The 22,411-nt window shown below is 47.8% G+C and overlaps 1 protein-coding gene across 3 annotated transcripts in view; it reads left to right on the forward strand.

The window, feature by feature from the left end:
- ARMH4 (armadillo like helical domain containing 4) overlaps nucleotides 1-22,411 on the forward strand; it is a 78,191-nt gene that overhangs the window by 9,023 nt on the left and 46,757 nt on the right. For 2 of the 3 annotated variants that reach the window (XM_076345686.1, XM_076345684.1), the window contains exons 3-5: nucleotides 516-728; nucleotides 1,964-2,182; nucleotides 20,881-21,132. In XM_076345686.1, coding sequence (XP_076201801.1) covers nucleotides 516-728; nucleotides 1,964-2,182; nucleotides 20,881-21,132 — 684 coding nt within the window. The remainder of the gene's footprint in view (nucleotides 1-515; nucleotides 729-1,963; nucleotides 2,183-20,880; nucleotides 21,133-22,411) is intronic. The other variant, XM_076345685.1, reaches the window with a different exon arrangement.

A 22,411-nucleotide genomic window follows, 5' to 3' on the forward strand; every position in this document is an offset into this window, starting at 1 on the left:
CATGTTGGTGCTAAAACCTGACTGATTAATTTCTAGATTAATTTATAAGTACTTGACTTGTCAGCAGGTTCCCTCTCTACTGTTTCCCAGATGTTGGGGAAACAACACTATCAATAAGACTTGTGCAACAAAAATAAAGTCTTCTACAAAGCTGAAGTCTCGTAGCCATGAGAGCTGGTCACTAAAAGCACTGCTCTGGCAGCATCGCTTGCTTTGAATGGTATTTCACACCACAGGCCTGCAGTGCTGTGCTCCAATGGTGTTGCTCTCCTGTGGGCCCACTCTTTCCTAAGGGACAATTAAGAAAACAAGGACTGATCCTGCTGCTTTCATTGCTGTTATGCACATTCTCACGTCTGTCTTTATGCCGCACTGCCCTGATGATACTTGGCCAGACCTGCTGCTCGCACTGTGGCTCTGGAAATGTTAATGCGTGGAGTTGCATTACTTCAAACGTCTGCTCTGTTGTTGTCAGCTGTCCTGTGAGTTGGTACTGACGCATGTTCTTGCTGTAGGTGTTACTCAGGAGGTGACAACAGTTGCCCAGGAGGCTGATGTTGCTTTGTCGGTTGTGACGCTGGTGCCTGGTGCTACTCAGGGAACAGGAGCTGTAAACCTTCTGCAGGAAAACAGTGGGGAGGACACCCAGATGCCGACGGCTCCCAGTGCCACCCACATGCTGGAGGCAACTGGTACTTCCTCTGTGGTGAATGCTCCAGATGTAGAAGGTAGGGTTCTCCTTCAAGGACTGTGGGTTCACTTCCACACAAGATGAGATAGTACATCTGAAACAATATCAGTGCTTGGACACTGAAGTCTCAACACGCAGCATCCATATTCTAAGTGACTTTTTTTCTAGCCTTCTGCAGGCTGCCTCTAGCCCTGGGCTGCCACTGCTTTCTGCCCGTGCTACTAGAACCACCGTGACAAAATATGCCAGCATATGTTTTTTGCCCCAAATAACAGTGGAGTAGAGATTTAAAAAAAAACAAACCACCCCAAAACAAACAAAACCCCCACATCCATCCTTGCTAGCAAGTTGACTTTTAGCCTTAGACATCTAAGCTAGTTCCTGTTTATGGAGGGAGAGCTCTTACTACTGGAGCCAAAGGCAGTCACAGATTGCTGATGCTCAGTGCGAAGGACCAAAAAAGTTTCATTGGGGTCACGTGGGAGCAGTGTAAGGTGGGGGGGATTGTGTGGTGTGTGTGACCCTCTGGCAATCCCTTGGGTGTGGAAGCATGCATTGATACTCGCTTCCATTGAGGAATGGTGAGTTCTTGCTTCTTGGGTTGGTGTAGCTCATACAGAAATGCTTAAAGCAGTCATGTTCATCCAGCTGCTGCCTACTGGTTCAATGTCACCTTGGCAGGTACATGTAGGAGCCTGTCGTCTTGACAGGAGTGTAGCAAGGGTTCCCTTAGCACAAAGCTGACTTTGAGGTTGAGTGTATTTCTGTAGTAGTAGGTACCACTGTAATGAAACTGCTGCTGGGCAGCTTTTCTGGTAATTCTTATATTGCAGGGCATAAAAAAAAATTTGCATTGTATCTCTTAAATCAAGGTCCCTTTGTAGGGGAGAGAAGGCTCTTCTGGCCATTTCCACTAATTTGCTTCTGGGATTTAGTTATAAATTCAACTAATTTTTATCTTTGCAATAAACAATTAGATCTGGCACTTGGTTCAGATCTCAGCCAGTCTCTCAGTGCTCTGATCTTGGTACGGGGTGGTGACTAGCAGTCCTCAAAGTAATGGAAGTAAAACCTAGCTGAGTTCTCATTAAGGGGAACCTCCTGTGATGGAGGAGAAGCTTTCATTACAGCAGAGTCACTTTCACATCTCGAAAGAAGCAAGAGTTTAATAACTTCTTCCACTCTGAGTTAAGTTTTCATTAAGGAGTTTGTTCTTAAATGGTGGGGTCTTAAATATTTTTGTGCCAAACTGCTGCTCTTTGTCTTCTGTAGATCTCGCAGATGTGGTCCTGGTCACCAGTGAGAAGGCTGTGCCAGCTCCTGGCGGGTTGTCTGCTACCCAGTCTGAACAGACAGAGGAGCCATCCAGCAGAACCATGGTCCTGGTAACTCCGGCATCAATGGCATCTTCTGTCAGGAGGACAGCTCTTCCATCTGTGAGGAAGATGAGTACAGCTGTGACCTATGGGCTGGACCGCCTGGAGTCAGAAGGTACCACTGATCCCAAGGCTAAGAGGCGGGCAGCTTCATGCGGAGTGCCACACTTGCCTTGACACTGAGCTCCCCAATTTGTCTGTTTGGCATGCAGCTATGTGCATATGTTATTGTTGCTAATAAAGTTGTTGGCCAACCTGTCCCCTTCCAGGAGGTACAGAAACAAGCAGTGAACAGTGTCATGGAGGATGCTTGAAATTCAGGTGGCTGTGGTGGGAGTGATGGGGTTTTCCCTTGGAGAGGGAGCAGCGGTGGTATTGCTGTTGCAGTAGAGTCTGGCTCTGTGCACTTGTAACTGCTGGTGTGTGCATTGATTGCAGAGCCTCTGTACCAGGTAACACTCATGGGAACATGTTCAGACAGCTGGAGAGCCTTTTCTACCCTACTGCGGAAATCCTCACCACATGGTGAGGCGGGCTGTTCAGCATGAGATGGCTACCACGGTGTCCACCTGTGTCCACCCTTGCCAGGACAAGTGATGCCCTATTTACACTCCCTATGTGACTCTGCTGGGAGAGGCAAAGGATGCATCCCCTTTGAGATAGTCTTCCAACTCAATGCTGCCTGCTAAGCTGTTCTCTCATCACTGGCTCCTCCAGCCTTGCCTCACCCCCTGGGCTCCCTTCTCTTAAACTGCTTTTGCCCACTGCCAGTCTTGGAGTCTCTGCTCCCCAACTAGCTTCAGACAGCTAAAACCCAGTGATGCAAATTCTGCCTGGGCAAACACCCATTGGGAGGTTTAGGTGAAGCGGATCCTACTCTGGAGTTGGTCTGCAGCTCAGATCTGATATCTCTTCAGCTCATCCATAATTTTCCTGCAGAGAACTGTTTCACTTCTGCTTCTTGCTCTTTCTTCTACTCAAACTCTTCTCTGCTTGCTCATCCATCTAGTTTTGCACTCCAGTGTCTGGACTGATACCACCTGGCAGGGATTAATCTTTCTGCCTGTTTTGCTCCCCTTCCTTTATCTTGACCTTCTCTTGCCTTCATATTTTACTGCAAAGGTTGGCAGCCCTCCAGGGGTGGCATGCCAGATGGTATTTTTCTTCTGATTAGAGGTGGGGTGCCATAGACAACAGCTAATCAGCATCTTTTCTCTGCATGAAGCGATAACTCTCACTCATGTTAAGTTTAGAGGGCAGCAGAAGCTGGGAGCCCTCCCCACTGCATGTGCGAGGTGCTGCAGCTCCTGCCCTCTGTCTGGTTTGCTGCTTGCTTTGAAGCCTGCCATGAGCTCTCTGGGCCTCCAGCTACAGCCCTCACACCTTGCTAGGATGAATCTTGCATGTACCTGGCAACGCAAGGATGTGGTGCTGATGATGGGAGAGTGGCAGCAGGGGAAGAAGGGCATGTGTGGGGAAACCTCATCTTTCAGGCTGGGAAATAAGGTCTCTGCTTAGCAAGAGCAGTATGATTCAGGAGGCTGAACTGTTTCTGAGTCCTCTGGGGTCTCCTTTAGAAGCCTGGTTTTCTGCACAGGAAGATAAGAGGGTTTTCTGTTTCAACTGAGCACTGGTCTCTCCCTATTTAATGAGACTTTCTGTGTAGGCATTTAAAAAAAATCTTTCTGCTCTGACATAGGACTGCTGCAACTTTCTTGGGTCCCTACTGAGCTCTTTTATGCAACCACAGGCCCGTTTTCTCTGCTCTTGAATATGCTCTGAGCTCCTCTAAGGGCAAATGTGGGCTGTAGTTAGGACCAGCTTTCCTAAATGATGATGACTCAACTAGAAGGCTGTGGGTTTCTTGGCTCTGGAGTATGGCTCTGCAGGTGCCTGTCATCCAAGGGACATGGTGCTCTCTGGTGTGCTGTGTGGTTTTGACAACCGGCACAGCTTTTGTGGTCTAAATCTCTTCTGATCAACCTAGACCTTAGTGCAGTGAGCCAGACTTTTTTCCTGGTGTTAGGGACCACCGATCCACATCTTGTAAAATGGGACAAATGCCACTTGGGGATAGGCTTTCTGCCTGGGGATGCTACTGCCCCAGTTAAGCACAAAGAAAGTGTTTGAGCTGCAACTCTGCTTTCTAGTATCTTTTTCTCTGTGTAATGGCAATTAGGGGGTACCACATCCTCCTGGTGGAGTGGCATTTGGAAGCTTGGTTTCTGTTCCCCCAAAACTACAGTTCCTAGTGCTTACTCTGAGAATATCTAGATGGTGCCAGATACAAGATGTTTTGGGAGTGCTTTCCTATAAAGCTACATTGAGCTCCAGCCCAGGGTGCTCAAGCTCTTGGGGGATGCAAGGTCAGACATCGCTGCTGTTGCAGGCATATGCTGGAGTCCCTAATGAGGGATCCTGGCCCTTTGCAGGGAGGCTGTGCCTTGCTCACTGGTGGAAGAAGTGCAAGGAGCTGAGTGAGCTCAGCTGGTCTCCACTGCCATCAGTGGGGCTTGCTGACTTGCCTGGCTCATCATTAAATATAAACCCTTGTTGTTCAGCTAGCTCTGTTTCTTGGGGACCATCTGTGCCAAACTGCCTGCAGTTAATTGCATCAGTATATTCACCTACCTGGCTTGGATGCAAAACCATTTTCAAAATCAAATTGCACAGACAAACATGAGGTGCTTTGATTGTCTCTAGATGAGCTTATCCTCCTCTCTAGTGGACTCTGGAGACACTAGCTGGGTAAAGAATATCCTCCTACCTTGACTCTGTGGTGAGACTGGTTCTACTTGCCCTTCCTAGCCAGAGAAATCCTATAAAGGGATTATAGGATATGGGGGTGGGACACAGCAGAGGATGAGGCTTACTTGTCTGGGAGACTTAATTATATATTTTGTTCCTGTGCCCAGAATTTGTATGTCTCTCTAGCAAGCTAAATGCTGCAGCCTTCTCTGTAGGGCTTCTACAGTCCAAAGGGATATAATCTAGTTCAACTTGCCTAATAGGACCACTGTGTAAACCTCCCAATGCTTTTTGAAAAGTGGCTCTTTTGAAGGAAACCACATTCCTTTTGGACTAGATTCCTTTGCTGTAGCATCTGCCATTGGTAGGTGTTGGCAGAGATGGCTGTGCTCCTTAAGCGTGGCAGCGTTTGGCAGATATAACTTTCCAAAGTGGCAGGTAGCCTGCCACGTTCCCGCTTCTGCAAGATCCTTGCAGTGTTTAGCTGGAACCTGGTGGACAGAGCACAACAGTAGTTGGCTCCTTTTGGCTGTTCCTCAAGCAGCTCCTGTCGCTGTTCCATACGGGATGTGATCCAGGGATGCACTGAGGCTAAGCAGAAGGTGGGTTAGTGCACTTCCTATGAGGACCTTGAAGGTCACGTCATCCTTACATGCTAATCCTGAACCAGCAGTTAGTACAGAACTACTGTGCTGCCATGAGTGATGCCTCACCTGTCACAGCCTGGGTCGCAGGCCAGTTCAGGGTGAACAGCTTATAGCACCATTGCCTGTGGCTGTTGGTGAGGGTGGGTCTGTGTCTGTCAATGCAGACTCAAGGTTTGGTTTTCTTGTCTGCCACCACCCTGCCTGGACAGCGAAAACTCAGCTGAAATGGCTGGAGATGGTGATTGTGGAGCAAGGCACATGGGATAGAGAATGGGAAGATGTCTCAGCATTCATCAAACCATGCTAAGATTAACCTCTTCTGATGTGTAGGGCAGATGTCGCCATGTTACCTTCCAAGGCTGCCCAGATGCAGCAGTAACAGCTGCTTCTTGAGGTACCTGTGTTTCAACCCACAAGTCCATAGAAGCCCTTCAGCTATTAGACCCCCCACATACTGCCCTTACTGCATCCAAGCTCATCAGGAAAACAGTTTAAGCTCAATGCTACCTGCTCCCTGCAACTCGGTAAGCTCCAGCTTGGTCCATTTCAGCATTAATTTGGGATTTAGACTGTTTACTTGTGGTGGTTTTTGAGATGGAGGGAGGAACAAATAATCTGGCTCTCGCTACTCTTCCATAGGTGTTTTGAAGAGAACTAAGAAGTGTTATGCATTGGTGTTTCTGATGTGCCTGTCCTATTTTATGTGTACCCCTTACCCCCCCAAATCCAAAACTGCTCTGCAACAGTGTGTAAGCCCCAAGGCTGGTTCCTGTTCAGTTATCTAGCCTTGCTTCAAGCTGTTGTTGCTGGGGGTGAGCTGCTTACACAGTTCAGCTTTCATGTAGGCTGCTGGATGTGGAGGGTGCTTAGAGCTTTATAAAAGCAGAAGATGCTCTGTTGTATGTGTTGGGAACAATCAATAGCTCTGTGAAAATGGGCAACTTAAACTCAGCTGCTGTAGAGGGAGGAGATCTTAACCATGTAGCTCTTGAATGTGAAGTGTTCGTGATTAATCAGGCTGGCTCTCAACAGGCAGCTGGCAGGACCCTGGTCACTAGGGTGGAGGAGTAATCCAGGGGTTGGAAAGGCAGTGTCAGATGTCTGCTGCCTAGGACAGCACACTGCTGCTTCCAGTACTCTGCCTGGTTAGCTGGTGTGTTCCCACCTAATGCAGCATTTGGCTGTGGAGAATCCCCTCCATGATGCTGAAACACAGCTGGCACTGTCCTTGGGGATCTGCAAATCCAGTGTCTTGCAGTCATGGGCCACCTCCCCTCTGAACCTTGGCTGTGGGCTCCACTGCACTTGCTCCAGCTACTGTGTTAAAGGCTGTTCCAGAACAGTGCCAGTATGAAGATTTAGACTTTCTGGCCTTAACGTATTTGTGATATTTTAATACCTGTTTGGGTTTAAACAGTTCCTATTGCTCTTTGCTGACCTGTGTACTCAAGTTTACCCTTCCAAGGAAACTGTAGCTTAACTAATTTCAGTGAGAAGAGCTCTTCTATCCCTCTTCTCCATTCTCTCTTATTTCCCCTGCTTCTCGTTCTTCTTGTACAGTCACCTAAGCTGCGTGTCATACCTCAGAAGTGAAGGCAGTGGTTGCCTTTTTTCAAAAAATACTTCAGAACCTGTAGCCTTTTACATAATTTTATAGAAAACCCTTCAAACTCTCCTTGCATTTTTCCTCTGAGCTGTGTCACGGTACAAGGAGCCTTCTTTTTTTGGATGTGAAGAGTATTTTTGCTGGAAATCAAGGCTCTGACTGGGAATGCTATTTGGACCCTGACTGTATGGATTAAGACCTGCCTCATTAAATCTCTGTAACCCCATTAAAAATTTAAATGAGGTTGCAGGGGTATAAATAAGACAGGCACTTAGCCCAGCATGGTTAACTAGCCTGATACTATAATTCCTCACCAGCTCTCTAGATATTGGCTAAATTGGCAAGGAGCAGAAGATTTAAAACAAAGTGCATGCAAAATGAATTATTAAATGTTCTTGGTACACACTTTTGTCTTGCTTCCAGTTTATTGCTGCCACTGAAATGGGAACCGCTGTCCCTCTGGTGCAGGTTGACCTCCATGTTCTTCACAGTAGATAGTAGTTCATCCCCAATTCTCCTCCTTTGCAAAACTTTGTCACACTTTTTTTTTTACAGTTTTCTGCTACAAAACCAAGCTTTTTTCTTTCTTTTCCTGAAAGTGTTTGACCAAAGACAACCTCTCTGCTGCTAAATCTGGTGGTGACTTGTTTTGTTTCATGAAATCAATCTAAGAGTTGAGGAGGGAGGGGTGTGGAGGGTGATCAAGCCCTTAATGCTTTGGGAGCTTGTAGGTGAACAGCTAAGAGGGTGTTAGGATAATTAAAGGCTCTCTAAGAAGAGAAGCGAGGAAACCTACTGCATGCAGCCAGTGTGCTGAGCTCAGACTTGTCAGCGCTTCCCTGCGAAGGGAGGCGGAATGTGATCCAGCCACCCTGCTCTGCTACGGATGCGCTGGCAGCTCTGACAAAACTAAAACCACACGAACTTTCAAGGGGCTGAGTATGCCAAATGAGAGGGCTTTATCTCAAATACCGTACTTGCTGTGCTTCATGGTCTGCAACAGCAACTCCTGCAAGAATCCCTAGGAATGGTTTGAAGCACCATTGCATTGTCTTTCCCAGATGTTGGGGAAGTGGCATGTGCCTGCCCAGCTGCTCTCTGGGCGGAGGTGAGCTGCACAACTGTTTTACTCTTGGTTTTTGGGAGGGGAGCAAAACTGCTCTGAGTAACCTTTTTTCTTTGTGATATTCTGGCACTGTTCTGCCTCCAGCAGGTTAGATGATATTTCTTAGCCTGACCCACTCTGGTTGCTGTTCTGGCCAGGCTGTGCTTGAATTTTTAACTGTATTGACTTCTCATTTGTCCAAAATATTAGAGTTCACTTAAATATTACTTTAATGTTGTAGCTTTCCCATGCTTATCTTCAAGCTTAAACAAAAGCAGCAGAAGCCCCCTACAGTTGCTATTGAAAGGTAATTGGACTGTGCAGGTGAAAGTTTTTAATGAGTTTTTGTTTGTTTTCATCTGGGGATTAAGCAGTTCACCCTCGCGGCTCTAGGGAGGTGGATTCAGATGAGCAGGTAGGTGGCAGTTTCTTCTGTAGGCTCTACAAGGAGCTTTTTTGTCTGGAGCTGCTGATGGCTGGGGTCCGTGTGGGGGGTAGTGTTGCTCACGGGGCTTCTCTGGGGAGCTTTGAGCATTGGGACCAGGACAAACCACCCTGCAAATTGGTTTAGCTCTTTCACTTCTGCTTCCTGCCCTGTGCAGGTGGGATGCTGTCCCTCTTGTTGATCTGACACAGGATGCAGTGACTGGAGCACGGGCTTTTTACCTCATCTTCTGGGAAGAGTCATAGGCTTTTTTCCTTTTTTTTAAATAACAAGCTGTCTTTAAACAGGGGGGGGGGATCTCGTGGTTTGTTTCCTCCTGGCTGACATCAACACTTCAGGCCACATGGGTGCGAGGACAGGCCAGCAGTATCATTCTGAACCTCTTCATGAAAATACCCTGGGGAGAAGCACTGCCCTTGACAAAGGACAGTAAAGGCTGCAGAAGGGTGATCAAGAACTTAGAAAGAAGCATGAGCTCTGACTAGAAGTGAGCTGAGTGGGCTTGCAGTCATCCTCCCTTCTGGCACCTGACAGGACTTGAGCTAAAACCTCGGTACCCTGGAGACCGTTGCCCATAACAGATCCCCTGCCTAATCTACGTCATCTGTGATGGATCCATGCTGAGTTTGTCTAGAAAATGAAGCTTAAATCAAATGTTTTCTTAATTCTTGGGCTGCTGGTTGTTCCTTTCCTAGGCAGTGTGGTTGAATTGGATACTTCTGAAGAGACACCATCAAACAGACTTTTGCAAGAGAAAATGGAATTAACATCTCTGCTGGGACTTATTTTTTTTCTGATTGGAAAAAAAGTACCATGCCCACAGTTCCTTTCATGTGAAAGCATTTTGTTGAGTATCTCTGTATCTGCCTTCATCTGTCTTGTTCTGCCCTGTCCACTTAGAGGTCATGGTTTTTAAATCTGGACTGATTTGAATGTCCTCACTTGATAAATCAACTCTTGTCTTGATTTTTGCACTGGTTAGTTCAACAACTGCATACCTCAGGTTAGAAGAGCTGTTCTGCAGCAAACTTGTTATAGTCCATGCTGTGTATTCTGCAGCATTCTGGTTTTTTCCTTTTAAAATAGCCTTGTGTTGCTAAATCTACTCTCTAGCCTGGCTCAGTGTGAAAGCAATTTTGTGGTGAATGCTGCTGGAAATGCAGCTCTTAGCAATGATTGTTTCTCATCTTAATACAGAAGCAGACCCGTGGTCCCTGCTGGAATATCTTTTGCCTTTTTTTTTTTCCAAAAGCTCTTCAGTGCCTCAGATCCCTTGTGATGAGCGATGAGCCAGGACTGTGAAAAAGCAAGTGTGAATCCCCTCGGATTCGGGGGGAAGTAGGTTAGGACCAGAATCCAAATCTCTCCTTGCACTGTCTTTGCAACTTTGAAGAGCCCTCCGCTGGGAAGCGGCTTCTGCTGCACTTGGGCTTTGGCAAGCCGAGGCTGAAGACTTTCTGCAGCTCAAACATCAGCTCAGCTCTGCTGCCAGGGATATGTTCCCCCCTCCTAGATGTGACAAGGATTTTCCTCTGTTACAGAAAAGCTTTGGACGTGTAATTTCTCTTGAAACTTATATGGATAGGGTTAGGTTATCTTGCTTTGTGTGGTAGGATCCCACCCAACGGATGCGTTCTTCTCAGTAGTCCCTTTCCTTGGCTCTGTGCAATAGGCCAGGTGCTGATACTTCCCGTGAGAGGCCATGCTTGATTTTGCTCCCCTTCCAGGGCAAAGCATTTAAGACTATGTTCGTGCAACACGGTCTGCAAATACCCCAGATAGCTTTGCGGTGAACATGGCTGGGCTTAGCTGAACTCATCAGTATGGGGGTTTTTACCCTGATTTTTGTATAGCTTGCTTGGGTATCTCAACCCACCGTGGTACAGTACTCTGCCCAGAAAGCTGTCTGCACATGATGAGAGCCCATCTACTTTCCTACCAGCCGTCCCCTTCTAAGCTGTCACAAGTGATTGTTCTTGGCAGCACTTTGGAGACGTCAGATGGTGACATTATTACTGATCACGTGAAAGCAACAGATTAATAATAAGAGAGTTGTCCCAGAAAGGCCTTCCTGCCTTGACAGTCAGCTGTGATCACAAAAGCAATGCAGAAAATGAACCTCACCGAAAGAAAGCATTTGGTAGAGACTTCTTAGTGCCTCTTCCTCCTGTTCTGGTAAGAAAAGGTAGTCATAGACCCCCATCCCTAATCCTGTCATTATTTACACTCCTCTGCTTCCTATATTGTATGCACACATGGGTGACCAAGGCCCAATGCTGCCATATGGGTGTGAAGTGGAAGAAGATAAGCTATGGGGTGCATGGTGGACCAGATGCTTCAGTCTGCCCCTGCTGCCCTTTTCCCCTGCGAGTGGCTCCAGTACACACAGAAGGGAAAGAAATTACCTCCTTAGTTAGATGCATGGCCCATTTGTGAAATGGGTGTTATTCTCACCCTGGTGCAGCATCCCTGGGAGAGGGTGGGACTGATTTCACATCATTCCTGATTTCATACCACAGAAGAGTTATAGTGGGGGGCATGTCCTGGTTTCAGCAGGGATAGAGTTAATTTCCTTCCTAGTGGCTGGTACAGTGCTGTGTTTTGGATTTAGGGCGAGAATAATGCTGATAACACACCGATGTTTTAGTTGTTGCTGAGCAGTGCTTACACTAGGCAAGGGCTTTTCAGCTTCTCATGACCTGCCAGCGAGAAGCCGGGAGGGGGCACAGCCAGGACAGCTGACCTGAACTGGCCAAAGGGCTATTCCATACCATGTGATGTCATGCTCAGTATATAAACTGGGGGGAGTTGGCCAGGGGGCGGTGACCGCTGCTCGGGGACTGGCTGGGCATCAGTTGGTGGGTGGTGAGCAGTTGCACTGTGCATCGCTTATTTTGTATGTTGTTTTATCATTATTATTATTATTATTATTATTATTATTATTTCCCCTTCCTTCTCTGTCCTGTTAAACTGTCTTTAGCTCAACCCATGAATTTTATTTCCTGCCCCCCCGATTCTCTCCCCCATCCCACTGGGGGGGGTAGGGAGTGAGCAAACGGCTTTGTGGTGTTTAGCTGCCTGCCGGGTTAAACCACAACAGGGCACAAACTAATACATGACTGCTCCTATAGCTTGCTCTATCCAGCCTTTTGAGGTCTGTAATTTAACACTCATGAATCCCCTTGATCTGTTGCATGACAAGACCTGTAGATGGAGGGAGGAGGGGTAGCTTTGACCAAAACGTTGCCCTAAGAGGCAGCATCATGATAGCTCTTAGGTGGCTAGTTTGGTGCCTGTGGGGCTCTTGCAGAGATCAAAGCTGACCCTGAGTCCTCTGCCATGGTTGGGCCAGCCAAAACTTCTTGAAAAGTAGAATTTTGCTCAATAGTGTGTGAACCCAAGCTTCCCCAGTCATAGCGCAGTTGGGTGTCATTGTGCTCCATAGTGCTCTCCTTTCCTTCACGGGCAGGTTATGCAGGTTGGTTCCAGATCTGCACTCTCTGTAGCCATCACTCAGCTCGCAGGAGCTTTTGCTCAGTGCTTGTTCAGGAGAGGTCTTGGCATACTGTATCTCCCTGAAGTCATGTGAAGAGTGGGCTCACCACTGGAAACCAATTAGTGCTGGCTGCTGGTTAATTACAACTCACTTGGCATTCATCAGGTGCTCCTAGGCATTCAGACCCTACACTGCTGGGTACTGTATAAAATGACAGCTTAGACTATCATGAAGCACAGCAATGCTCCGTGTTACTGTCTAGACATCATTGTCCTCTGAGTTTGGTATGAGGGAGGCTGGAAAGGGAAAGGACAGAGAAAATGAGAACTCCAGGTTTTGTCCTGCAGCCTCCTTTTTAGTTTTTTTTTTTTCCAGTTTGAATTCAGTTCGTGACTGTGAGTGAATCTGTCACCTTCTAATGAGAGACTCTTGCAGCTCAGGGCACAGCAAGCTATTTCTCTTGTGCGCTAAACGTGACAAATGATGGTTTCTTGAATCTTCTGAGGAGTAAAAACGTTTGCAAACATTAATGGAAAATATCTAAAGATAGAAACATCCCTCTTCAGTGAAGGTTTCTTCAACTGAAAACAGGCCCTGATGTAACTCCGTTGCCTTCAGCAAGGTTATGACAACAGTGGCTTCAGCTCCAGCTTGTTACATGCCATTGTACCAAAAAACCCCTTTCTTCATTGCTGTCGCAGCCTGTTTGTGGCACATTTCTGATGGCAGTGTTTGCACCAAGCGCTGCGCCGAGTGCCTTGCTGGTGCTGCTCCCCCACGGCGTGGGCTTATAGCCGCTACCCTGTGCAAATAGCAGCGCTGTGAGTAATTCGGATTTCCTCCTGCCTGGGAGGAGCGTGGGTTTCTGCAGCTGTGTGAAGCCCGTAGAGAAGCACGAAGTCCGACAGAAGTCATCTATGAAGAGAATAGGCTGTTGGCGCTTTGGGTTGCCAGGGGGAAGAGCTGGCCCTGTGATCCCCTTCTCTGCAGCATGGGAGGGTCCGGAGGGGTCAAAGTCCCTCTTTGCAGTTGATTTGCGAGGGCCCTGCTGCTATTGCGGGCTGAGGCTTTTACTTGTGGGATGCTGGCTGTTGCCCAGCTGCTTCAGACACTGCTCGTTGTAGGTTCCTGCTGGGTCAGGGAAATGCCTCACAAAGGAGGTGTGGGGTGGTCTCACTTCTCTCTGCTGAGCCACAAAAGTCATCGTGGATATGTACGTTTTTGTAGTGGAAAATCCTTTTTTCTGAAGCAAGGATAGGGAGCTTTTGGCACCCTGAAATAGCAAATCCCGTCCTATGGATATCACCAATGTTGCTAATGGATCAGTCCGGAGCCCCATAGCCATTTCTGGTGACTATTAATAAAGCTGGGAACCCCCAAAACCTCTGCTAAAAACTTGTTATTTTGTCTCAGACTTGTTTTCTTGGTGCTCTCCTACAGCTTCTCCAAACCTAAAAATTTGAACGCCTGCTACAGCGTTGTCACGTCCTTCAAAACTAAAATCTTTGACATGTGAACTGGGAATCTCATTTTCCTGGGGATTCCTGTCACTTGCATCTTTCTTAGGTTGTACCGTTGTCACAGCAGGGAGGTGTTAAGTGTCTTGATTTTTTTTCTTTCCCGTTTCAATGAAGGTGAAGCAGAGCCTACTTTACAGATTACAGTACTTATTGAGTCTGTCAAAGAGTGGCAGATTTTGGATTTCTTCACTCTTGGAGAGGAGTCTTTAACTCTACCCTAGACTACTCTTGCATTACCCTAACTGCAGTAGAAAATATGAACATCTGCTTGGACTATAAGTGTTTCGGTGCTGAAGTCTCCTGGTGTTGCCAGGAGAGGAGACAGGATACCATCCCTCCTTGATAGGTCCGCGTGGCACGTCACAAGCAAGAGCTGGGATTCGGTGCATGCAAACAGAGTAAACAGGATCAGTTTATATGTAAATTATATGAAGATCTATAAAGCAAGGATAGCTCACAGCAGAAACTGCTATAGGTGCTGTGTACCTGCCTGCTTCAGCGAGCGAGGACACTTGTGATGACTGTCAGATGTTCAGAAGTGCTCCTACAGCTGGGCTCTAGGTGAATGCCTGATTTGGATAGATTCTCGTCTGTGGCCAAGAAAGCTTAACACTTGCAATTTTTTTGGTTGGAGGCTAGTGCCTTGACCATGAGACACTAGCATTTCATTATATGTTTATCTTGCTTCTTTTGTAAGATGAACCTTAGTCAAAACTGAAGAGTATATACAAGCATAATACACAAAATAGTTCACGATGGGCTGCAAATGCACATGAAAATCCGACTGCCTTCTGAATCTGCTGGGCTTTGCATTTTTGGTCCTTGCTACTTTCAGTCTCTTCCATTTCTTTTCTTTCAAGCTGTTGCTAAGGCCTCTGAAAGGCCAAAAAGTGCCAATTTAGGAGGGAAAATGTGAGTTTTGTAAAAGGCTCTCATGTGAAGCACAAACCTCCAGCTTTTGAGGTTCAGCTGTGTGATGCTCGCTTCCATTTTCCATCTTATGAGACTACCAAGTGTTATGTGCATCCTGCCCACAGCTGCTGGACTCCTGTTGCGCCTCTGCTCCTGAAATACAACATTTGTGAAGTTTGTAATTTTTTTAGAAGTGTAGTTTCCTCCTTGTGACCACCAAGTGGTGCTCTGCGCTGCACCTTGCAGCAAGGCAAGCTGTTGGCATTTTGGGATGGGGGGTTAAAAAGCTGTTTGCAGAAGTAGGAATGAGCTATAGAGGAGGAGGAAACAAGTTAAGAGCCCTGTCTTTTCTCCTCGCAGTGGTTGTGCTACAAGGACTACATTATTCACATCTTTATTCTGTGGCTGCATGATGATTGATGTAGCTTGGTGATGATCAGATGTGATAAGTAGTCTTGGCACTTTCAATTTGGGTGTTCAGCTTGGCTGCCTGCTAGACTTTGGAGGTACAGAGATGGCTATCTGCTGCTTCAAAACTAGATCCTGGCAGATGTCTCTGATTTGGCTTGCTAAAATCGCAAGAAGCTTCTAAAAACCTTGTCCCAAGCTATTTTTTCAGAGATAAATATCTGATCCGTGTTTTTTCTTGGCCGCTTTTTCACCCAGATAATCTAGGGAAAAGCTCTGTTCGTGTTCCTCCTCTCCTGTGTGCTAGCTGTTTAGTGTCTTTGCTATTAAAGTTTGGAAATGTTTATAGCTGTGTTGCTCTCAGCAGAGGCAACAGACCTACGTTAACTTGTCTTTGCAGGCTCCCTGCAAGCACTCTCTAGGTGCCATTCTCAGGTTTACAAAAGCTGTGTATTTTGTATGAAAACATGCAGTTTGATAGAGAAAATTCTTACGTTGATTTGAAATGACGGGCATATTGTAAGACAGAAACTGCCTATAAAATGTAATGGGAATTTAAGGGGCTAACTATGTCCCTGTAAGCTCCATTAGATGCTCTGTGTGGTATAATTGTTTGCAGGAGTGTTCATTCCTTTCTAGGTACTGAAAGCCATGCTATAGCAGGATGATGCAGCTAAATTCAAACAGCAGCTCATTTGTATGAATGGCAGGGCTAGAATTGAAAGGTGGCAAGTGGGATTGTCTTGTCTGGTGAGCTGGAAAAAACATGAAGTGTTTTAAAGAAAATCCTTGAATTAGAAGGAAAGGAGATGCCATGTAACAGCATAGTGAATGCCGTAGTTTTATAATGTGCACTGATTTCTCTAGTTCCAATCTGTGAAGTAGAGGCCAAAGGAAGGAGGCCAGCTCCCCCCAGATAATTCAAGTCGGATAGCCACCAACTAAATAGCTTCCCCAAAGTTCCCCAGTTTGTTTCTCAGGTGTTTGGTGGAACAGCTGTGCTGGAGCGCCATTGCGTCCCACAGCAGAAAGGAGAAGAGTGAAGCATCACCTGCTTTACTTACAGCAGGTATGATATGTGCAGCCCCTCAGGTGTCCTACCTCAGCTGCTCCATCTTATTGCAGTGTCTGTAACCTATATGAGGTAAAAGTCCAACAGAAATAAAGGAATATCTAGATAACAAATGTTGATTTGGCTGGATTGTTAGTTTTTAACATGGTCTTAGGCCCCATGGCTAAGCCAGCTGATCAGATGCAGGGTGATGGGCTCTCCCAGTCTTAGTATATCAGGAGGGATTTTTTCTACAGGGCTGAGCAGAACTTCGTGTAAATTAGATAAAGTGCATAAATATGATGTTTTAGCTTTCGTCTTTGAAAAAACTAACCATCAGAAATTCAAAGCATGTCATTATTCCAGATCCTGTCTTTTCATGGTGGGTAGTTCCATTAGTAGCTATTAAATAGCTCAGATGAAAATTCTGGTTCAGGAAGTCCTTGAGTCTTTGATAACTAAAAGCTGTGAAGTGAGACTGTGGGAAGACAGGCTCTGTGTGTGCCCTGCTCTAGTCTTTCTTCAGCATCTGCGGCTAGTTGTGGTCAGAAATAGGATGTGGGCAGAAAGGGCCTTTGGCTTGAATCAGTATGGTCATAGAATCATAGAATCATTTAGGTTGGAAAAGACCTTTAAGATAATCAAGTCCAACCGTTAACCTAACACTGCCAAGTTCACCACTAAACCATGTCCCTAAGCACCACATCTACACGTCTTTTAAATACCTCCAGGGATGGGGACTCAACCACTGCCCTGGGCAGCCTGTTCCAATGCTTGACAACCCTTGCGGTGAAGAAATTTTTCCTAATATCCAATCTAAACCTCCCCTGGCACAACTTGAGGCCATTTCCTCTCGTCCTATTGCTTGTTACTTGGGACAAGAGTCCGGCACCCACCTCACCACAACCTCCTTTCCGGTAGCTGTAGAGAGCGATGAGGTCTCCCCTCAGCCTCCTCTTCTCCAGGCTAAACAACCCCAGTTCCCTCAGCCGCTCCTCATCAGACTTGTTCTCCAGACCCCTCACCAGCCTCGTTGCCCTTCTTTGGACACACTCCAGCACCCCAGTGTCTTTCCTGTAGTGAGGGGCCCAAAAACACTGAACACAGTGTTCGAGGTGCGGCCTCACCAGTGCTGAGTACAAAGGGACAATCACTTCCCTCGTCCTGCTGGCCACACTGGTTCTGATACAAGCCAGGGTGCTGTTGGCCTTCTTGGCCACCTGGGCACACTGCCGGCTCATATGCAGCCAGCTATCGACCAACACCCACAGGTCCTTTCCACCGGGCAGCTTTCCAGGCACTCTTCCCCAAGCCTCTAGCGTTGCATGGGGTTGTTGTGACCCAAGTGCAGGACCCGGCACTTGACCTTGCTGAACCTCATGCAGTTGGCCTCGGCCCATCGATCCAGCCTCTCCAGGTCCCTCTGTAGGGCCTTCCTACCCTCAAGCAGATGAACACTCCCGCCCAACTTGGTGTTGCCTGCACACTTACTGAGGGTGCACTTGATCCCCTCGTCCAGATCACTGATAACGACATGAAACAGAACTGGCCCCAGTACTGAGCCCTGGGGAACACCGCTTGTGACCCGCCGCCAACTGGATTTCACTCCATTCCCCACCACTCTTTGGGCCCCGCCATCCAGCCGGTTTTTTACCCAGCAAAGAGTGCACCCGTCCAAGCCACGAGCAGCCCGTTTCTCCAGGAGAATGCTGTGGGAAACGGTGTCAAAGGCTTTACTAAAGTCTAGGTAGACAACATCCACAGCCTTTCCCTCATCCACTAAGCGGGTCACCTTGTCATAGAAGGAGATCAGGTTAGTCAAGCGGGACCTGCCTTTCATAAACCCATGCAGACTGGGCCTGACCGCCTGGTTGTCCTGTACGTGTCGTGTGACGGCACTCAGGATGATCTGCTCCAAAACCTTCCCCGGCACTGAGTTCAGACGGACAGGCCTGTAGTTCCCCGGATCCTCCTTCTGGCCCTTCTTGTAGATGGGCCTCACGTTTGCTAACCTCCAGTCCACTGGGACCTCCCCGCTTAGCCAGGACTGCTGATAAATGATTGAAAGTGCCTCGGTGAGCACTTCCACCAGCTCCTTCAGTACCCTTGGTGGATCCCATCCAGCCCCATAGACTTGCGTGTGTCTAAGAGGTGTAGCAGGTGGCTAACCATTTCCCCTTGGATTATGGGGGCTTCATTCTGCTCCCCATCCCTGTCTTTCCAGCTCAGGGGGCTGGGTACCCCAAGAACAACTGGTCTTGCTATTAAAGACTGAGGCAAAGAAGACATGAAGTACCTCAGCCTTTTCCTCATCCTTGGTCACTATGTTTCCCCCCTCATCCAATAAAGGATGGAGATTCTCCTTAGCCCTCCTTTTGTTGCTAATAGATTTATAGAAACATTTTTTATCGTCTTTTAGGGCAGTAGCCAGATTAAGTTCTAGTTGGGCTCTGGCCCTTCTAATTTTCTCCCTGCATAACCTCACGACATCCTTGTAGTCCTCCTGAGTGGCCTGCCCCTTCTTGCAAAGGTCATAAACTCTCCTTTTTTTCCTGAGTTCCAGCCAAAGCTCTCTGTTCAGCCAGGCCGGTCTTCTTCCCCGCCGGCTAGTGTTTCGGCACATGGGGACGAAAGGCTCCTGCGCCTTTAAGATTCCCTTCTGGAAGAATGTCCAGCCTTCCTGGACTCCTTTGCCCTTCAGGACTGCCTCCCAAGGGACTCTGTCAACCAGGCTCCTCAACAGGCCAAAGTCTGCCCTCCGGAAGTCCAAGGTGGCAGTTCTGCTCACGCCCCTCCTTACTTCTCCGAGAATCAAAAACTCTTATCGTTTCATGACCGCTATGCCCAAGATGGCCTCCAACCGTCACACCACCCACAAGTCCTTCTCTGTTTGCAAACAACAGGTCCAGCAGGGCGCCTTCCCTACGTGGCTCGCTCACCAGCTGTGTCAGGAAGTTATCTTCCACACACTCCAGGAACCTCCTCGACTCTTTCCTCTCCACTGTATTGTATTTCCAGCAGATGTCTGGTAAGTTGAAGTCCCCCACAAGAACAAGGGCTAGCCATTGTGAGACTTCTCCCAGCTGCTCACAGAACGTTTCGTCTGCCTCTTCATCCTGGCTGGGTGGTCTATAACAGACTCCCACCACGATATCTGCCTTGTTGGCCTTCCCCCTGATTCTTACCCATAAACGCTCAAGCCTATCGTCACCATCATCAAGCTCTAGACAGACCAAACACTCCCTAACGTACGGGGCTACCCCACCGCCTCTCCTTCCTTGCCTATCCCTTCTGAAGAGTTTATAGCCATCCATTGCAGCACTCCAGTTGTGTGAGTCATCCCACCATGTTTCCGTGATTGCAACTATATCATAGCTCTCCAGCTGCACAACGGCTTCCAGCTCCTCCTCTTTGTTGCCCCCATGCTGCGTGCATTGGTGTAGATGCACTTCAGTTGGGCTATTGATCCCGCCACCTTTCTGCGGGGAGAAGCCCTAATTCCTCCGGGACCATTCTCAGGCACTTCCGTGGTTTCTAACACATCAAGAACCCTTGCGTCTTTGCTGCCGCATGGATCTCCATCCCCTACCTCCATTGAGACGGCAGACTGAAGGACCTCGCTAGCACACCGTCCCTCAAATATTGGCGTGCTGCCCCCAGGCTTAGCTCTAGCGAGCCTGGTTTCATCCCCTTCCCCCTTCAAATCTCGGTTAAAGCTCTTTCAATGAGCCCTGCTAACTCCTGTACAAAGATCCTTTTCCCCCTTTGAGGCAGGTGTACCCCGTCTGTCACCAGCAGGTCTGGTGTCGTGTAGACCGATCCATGATCAAAAACCCCAAAATACTGCCGGTGACACCGGGCTCGGAGCCAGATATTGACCTGCTGGCTCCTCCTGTTTCTTCCCTCATCATTCCCTGCAACTAGAAGGATAGAGGAGAACACTACTTGTGCTCCTGATCCCTTAACCAGTCGTCCCAAGGTCCTGACGTCTCTCTTGATTGCCCTCGGGCTTCTTGTTGCAACCTCATCGTTCTTGGGTTGCCATTTTAGGTTCTAGCAATGAAATACGGCTTGAATATTTATCTCTCCATATGTTAACAGTATAGTCAGCTTTGGAGTAAGACCAGTATCTGCTCTAGTGGAGAATCCGCAGGGATTTCCTCGGCATCTCATTTATCTGCTCTCACGCGAAGTGTTGGCTGCGCTGCCTTCTTTCCAATACTGAGTTAGGTCCTCCTTGGTCATACCTTTGTCTGGTGTAAATCTGTTGTTACAGGAGTGCCGGTACAGCCTGCTGAGGATCCTGCTGAGGATCACTACCGTTACCGCTGTTCTTCCGCACCCAAGAGCTGATCTGCCAGCATGCATCAAAGCGAGATGCTTTTTCTGGAGGAGGGGCCGTATCAGTCTAATTGGGCTGGAAAGCAGCATCCTTTCCAGAGCTTAATAAAAATTAAAAAGAGAACCAACTTATTGCTGCCTTCAGGATTGGAAATCGGGGAAATAGTTCTCACTTGAGCTGAAATTAGTTGAGCAGAGCGCATTATAGTTATATATACTCAGGTATTTGTACATGTGCACATGCTTGTTTGTATTCCACTATTAGGAAGAAAAATAACAGTATTTCCCACTAATGCATTTGACAGTCTAAGACAACATCTCATTGTTACTGAGCAACTTTGAATGGTGGTGAGCTCTTCCAAATTAACCCCTTTGGGTGTCTTTACTGTTAGAAAACAGGCAGAAGTTCATTCAACTGGTCTGCCTTTGGACAAGTGGTATCAGCTGGCTGTCTTGCTGCTCACCTATAGAGACGTATGAATCTTCTGTCTTGTGGGATCTTTCCTGATGTTGCTTTTATGTCTCTCTGGCCAGAGGGTGAGGAAGAGGAAGAGGATGAAGAGGAGGAGGAAGAAGAAGAGGAGGAAGAGGAAGATGAGGAGGACAAAGACATAGATTCGATGGATGAAAGCATGGAGGGTGACACTGAGCTGCCAGGTTTCACGCTTCCAGGCGAGACCTCTCAGGAGCCCATAGCTGGCCTGGAAAACCCTGTGGCCCAGCTGGCTGGGGTGTCCTACCAGGTTCCCGACACCATCGAGTGGGAGCAGCAGAACCAGGGTCTGGGTAAGAGAAAAAGCCCCTTCTTCTTTTACCCTTACAGAGGACATCTCCTGCTCTTGACTTTGCATGGGACAGCCCCTTGTGCCAGGGAGTCTCATGGGTTGGCTCTCAAGCTAAACACAGAGCAGGTTCATTTCCAAGGAAACCCCATTCCCCAGTGACAACTGGTTGAACTGGGATGGGTCCCAGGCAGCGTGACCTGAGTTTTCATTTTGGGGAGAGCTGCTCTGAATACTCCAGACCTGCTCCTTCATTCCCAGAGCTTAGTGTTGTCCTGCTCTGAGGGTGGGCAAATAAATACTTCTCAGGTGAGGGGAAATTTCAGATTGAGTTTGCATCGGGTCTGATATCTCCCTGTCCTGCTAACTCTTGCTTGAAAAACAGCGTATTGGCTGGTTTCCATGTCAGATCTGTTTCACGTGTCCTGTTATCCCATCAGGCTGGACAGGAGCTGGGGGGGGGGGGAACAATTATAAGCGATTGTGATTTGTGATTGGCTTTGGCAAGCTGGATTAAAGAGGTACATGACAGTGCTTGGAGGAAAAGTGTGTAAGAAGCATAGGGTTATGATGGGAGTCGCATCAGCAGCTTTGTGTTCGCATCTTACTCATTTCCTTGGTGCAGGATCTTTGTGGTGCCTCGAGAGAAAACGTGAGAGGAGCAGCATATTTTCTGCACTCAGGGGTGCAATGGGCTGGCTTGGTGAGCTCTGTACGACTGCTAGCAGTAGTGAGAAGGTAGCATTAAGCTGCTGGCCATCTAAAGCTATTTGCCTGGTTCAGGACCGTAAGTACCAGGATGGATGGCTTGGCAGAGCTTTGCTTCTGAATCAGTCAATCCTGGCTAAGGGTGCCAGTGCTTCGTAAAGTGTTCAAGAGAGGCAGCATTTTGCAAACTCCAAGGCGTGTCCCCACACACCAGGCATCACGTTGTGCAGCATGGAGGAAGATGGCACTGATATCTCTTCAGGGATCTTGGTACATTTAACCGTCCCAGCTAGGGTGGCTGATGCAACGTCATCTGGCTTGGGTCTCTGGAGGGCTCTGATGGGAGCCCTGTTCCCAGAACAGGGTGCAAGGCAACGCTTAGTTTGTCCAGAAGGGTGCCTAGAATCTGCTGAAGATGCTGTTGTATATGACATAGACTGTTGCCATGAACTTTGGGGCTACGGAGGAGGTTGTTCTGCATAAGGCATCAGGCGCATCTCTCTTTGTAGCTGATGCAGGTCTGAACTGGAGTCACGGCTGCGTTTCCAGCCCTACCGTCTTCGCTGCTGGAGGAA

This window comes from Aptenodytes patagonicus, chromosome 7 (assembly GCF_965638725.1).
Source record: "Aptenodytes patagonicus chromosome 7, bAptPat1.pri.cur, whole genome shotgun sequence".
NCBI lineage: Eukaryota > Metazoa > Chordata > Aves > Sphenisciformes > Spheniscidae > Aptenodytes > Aptenodytes patagonicus.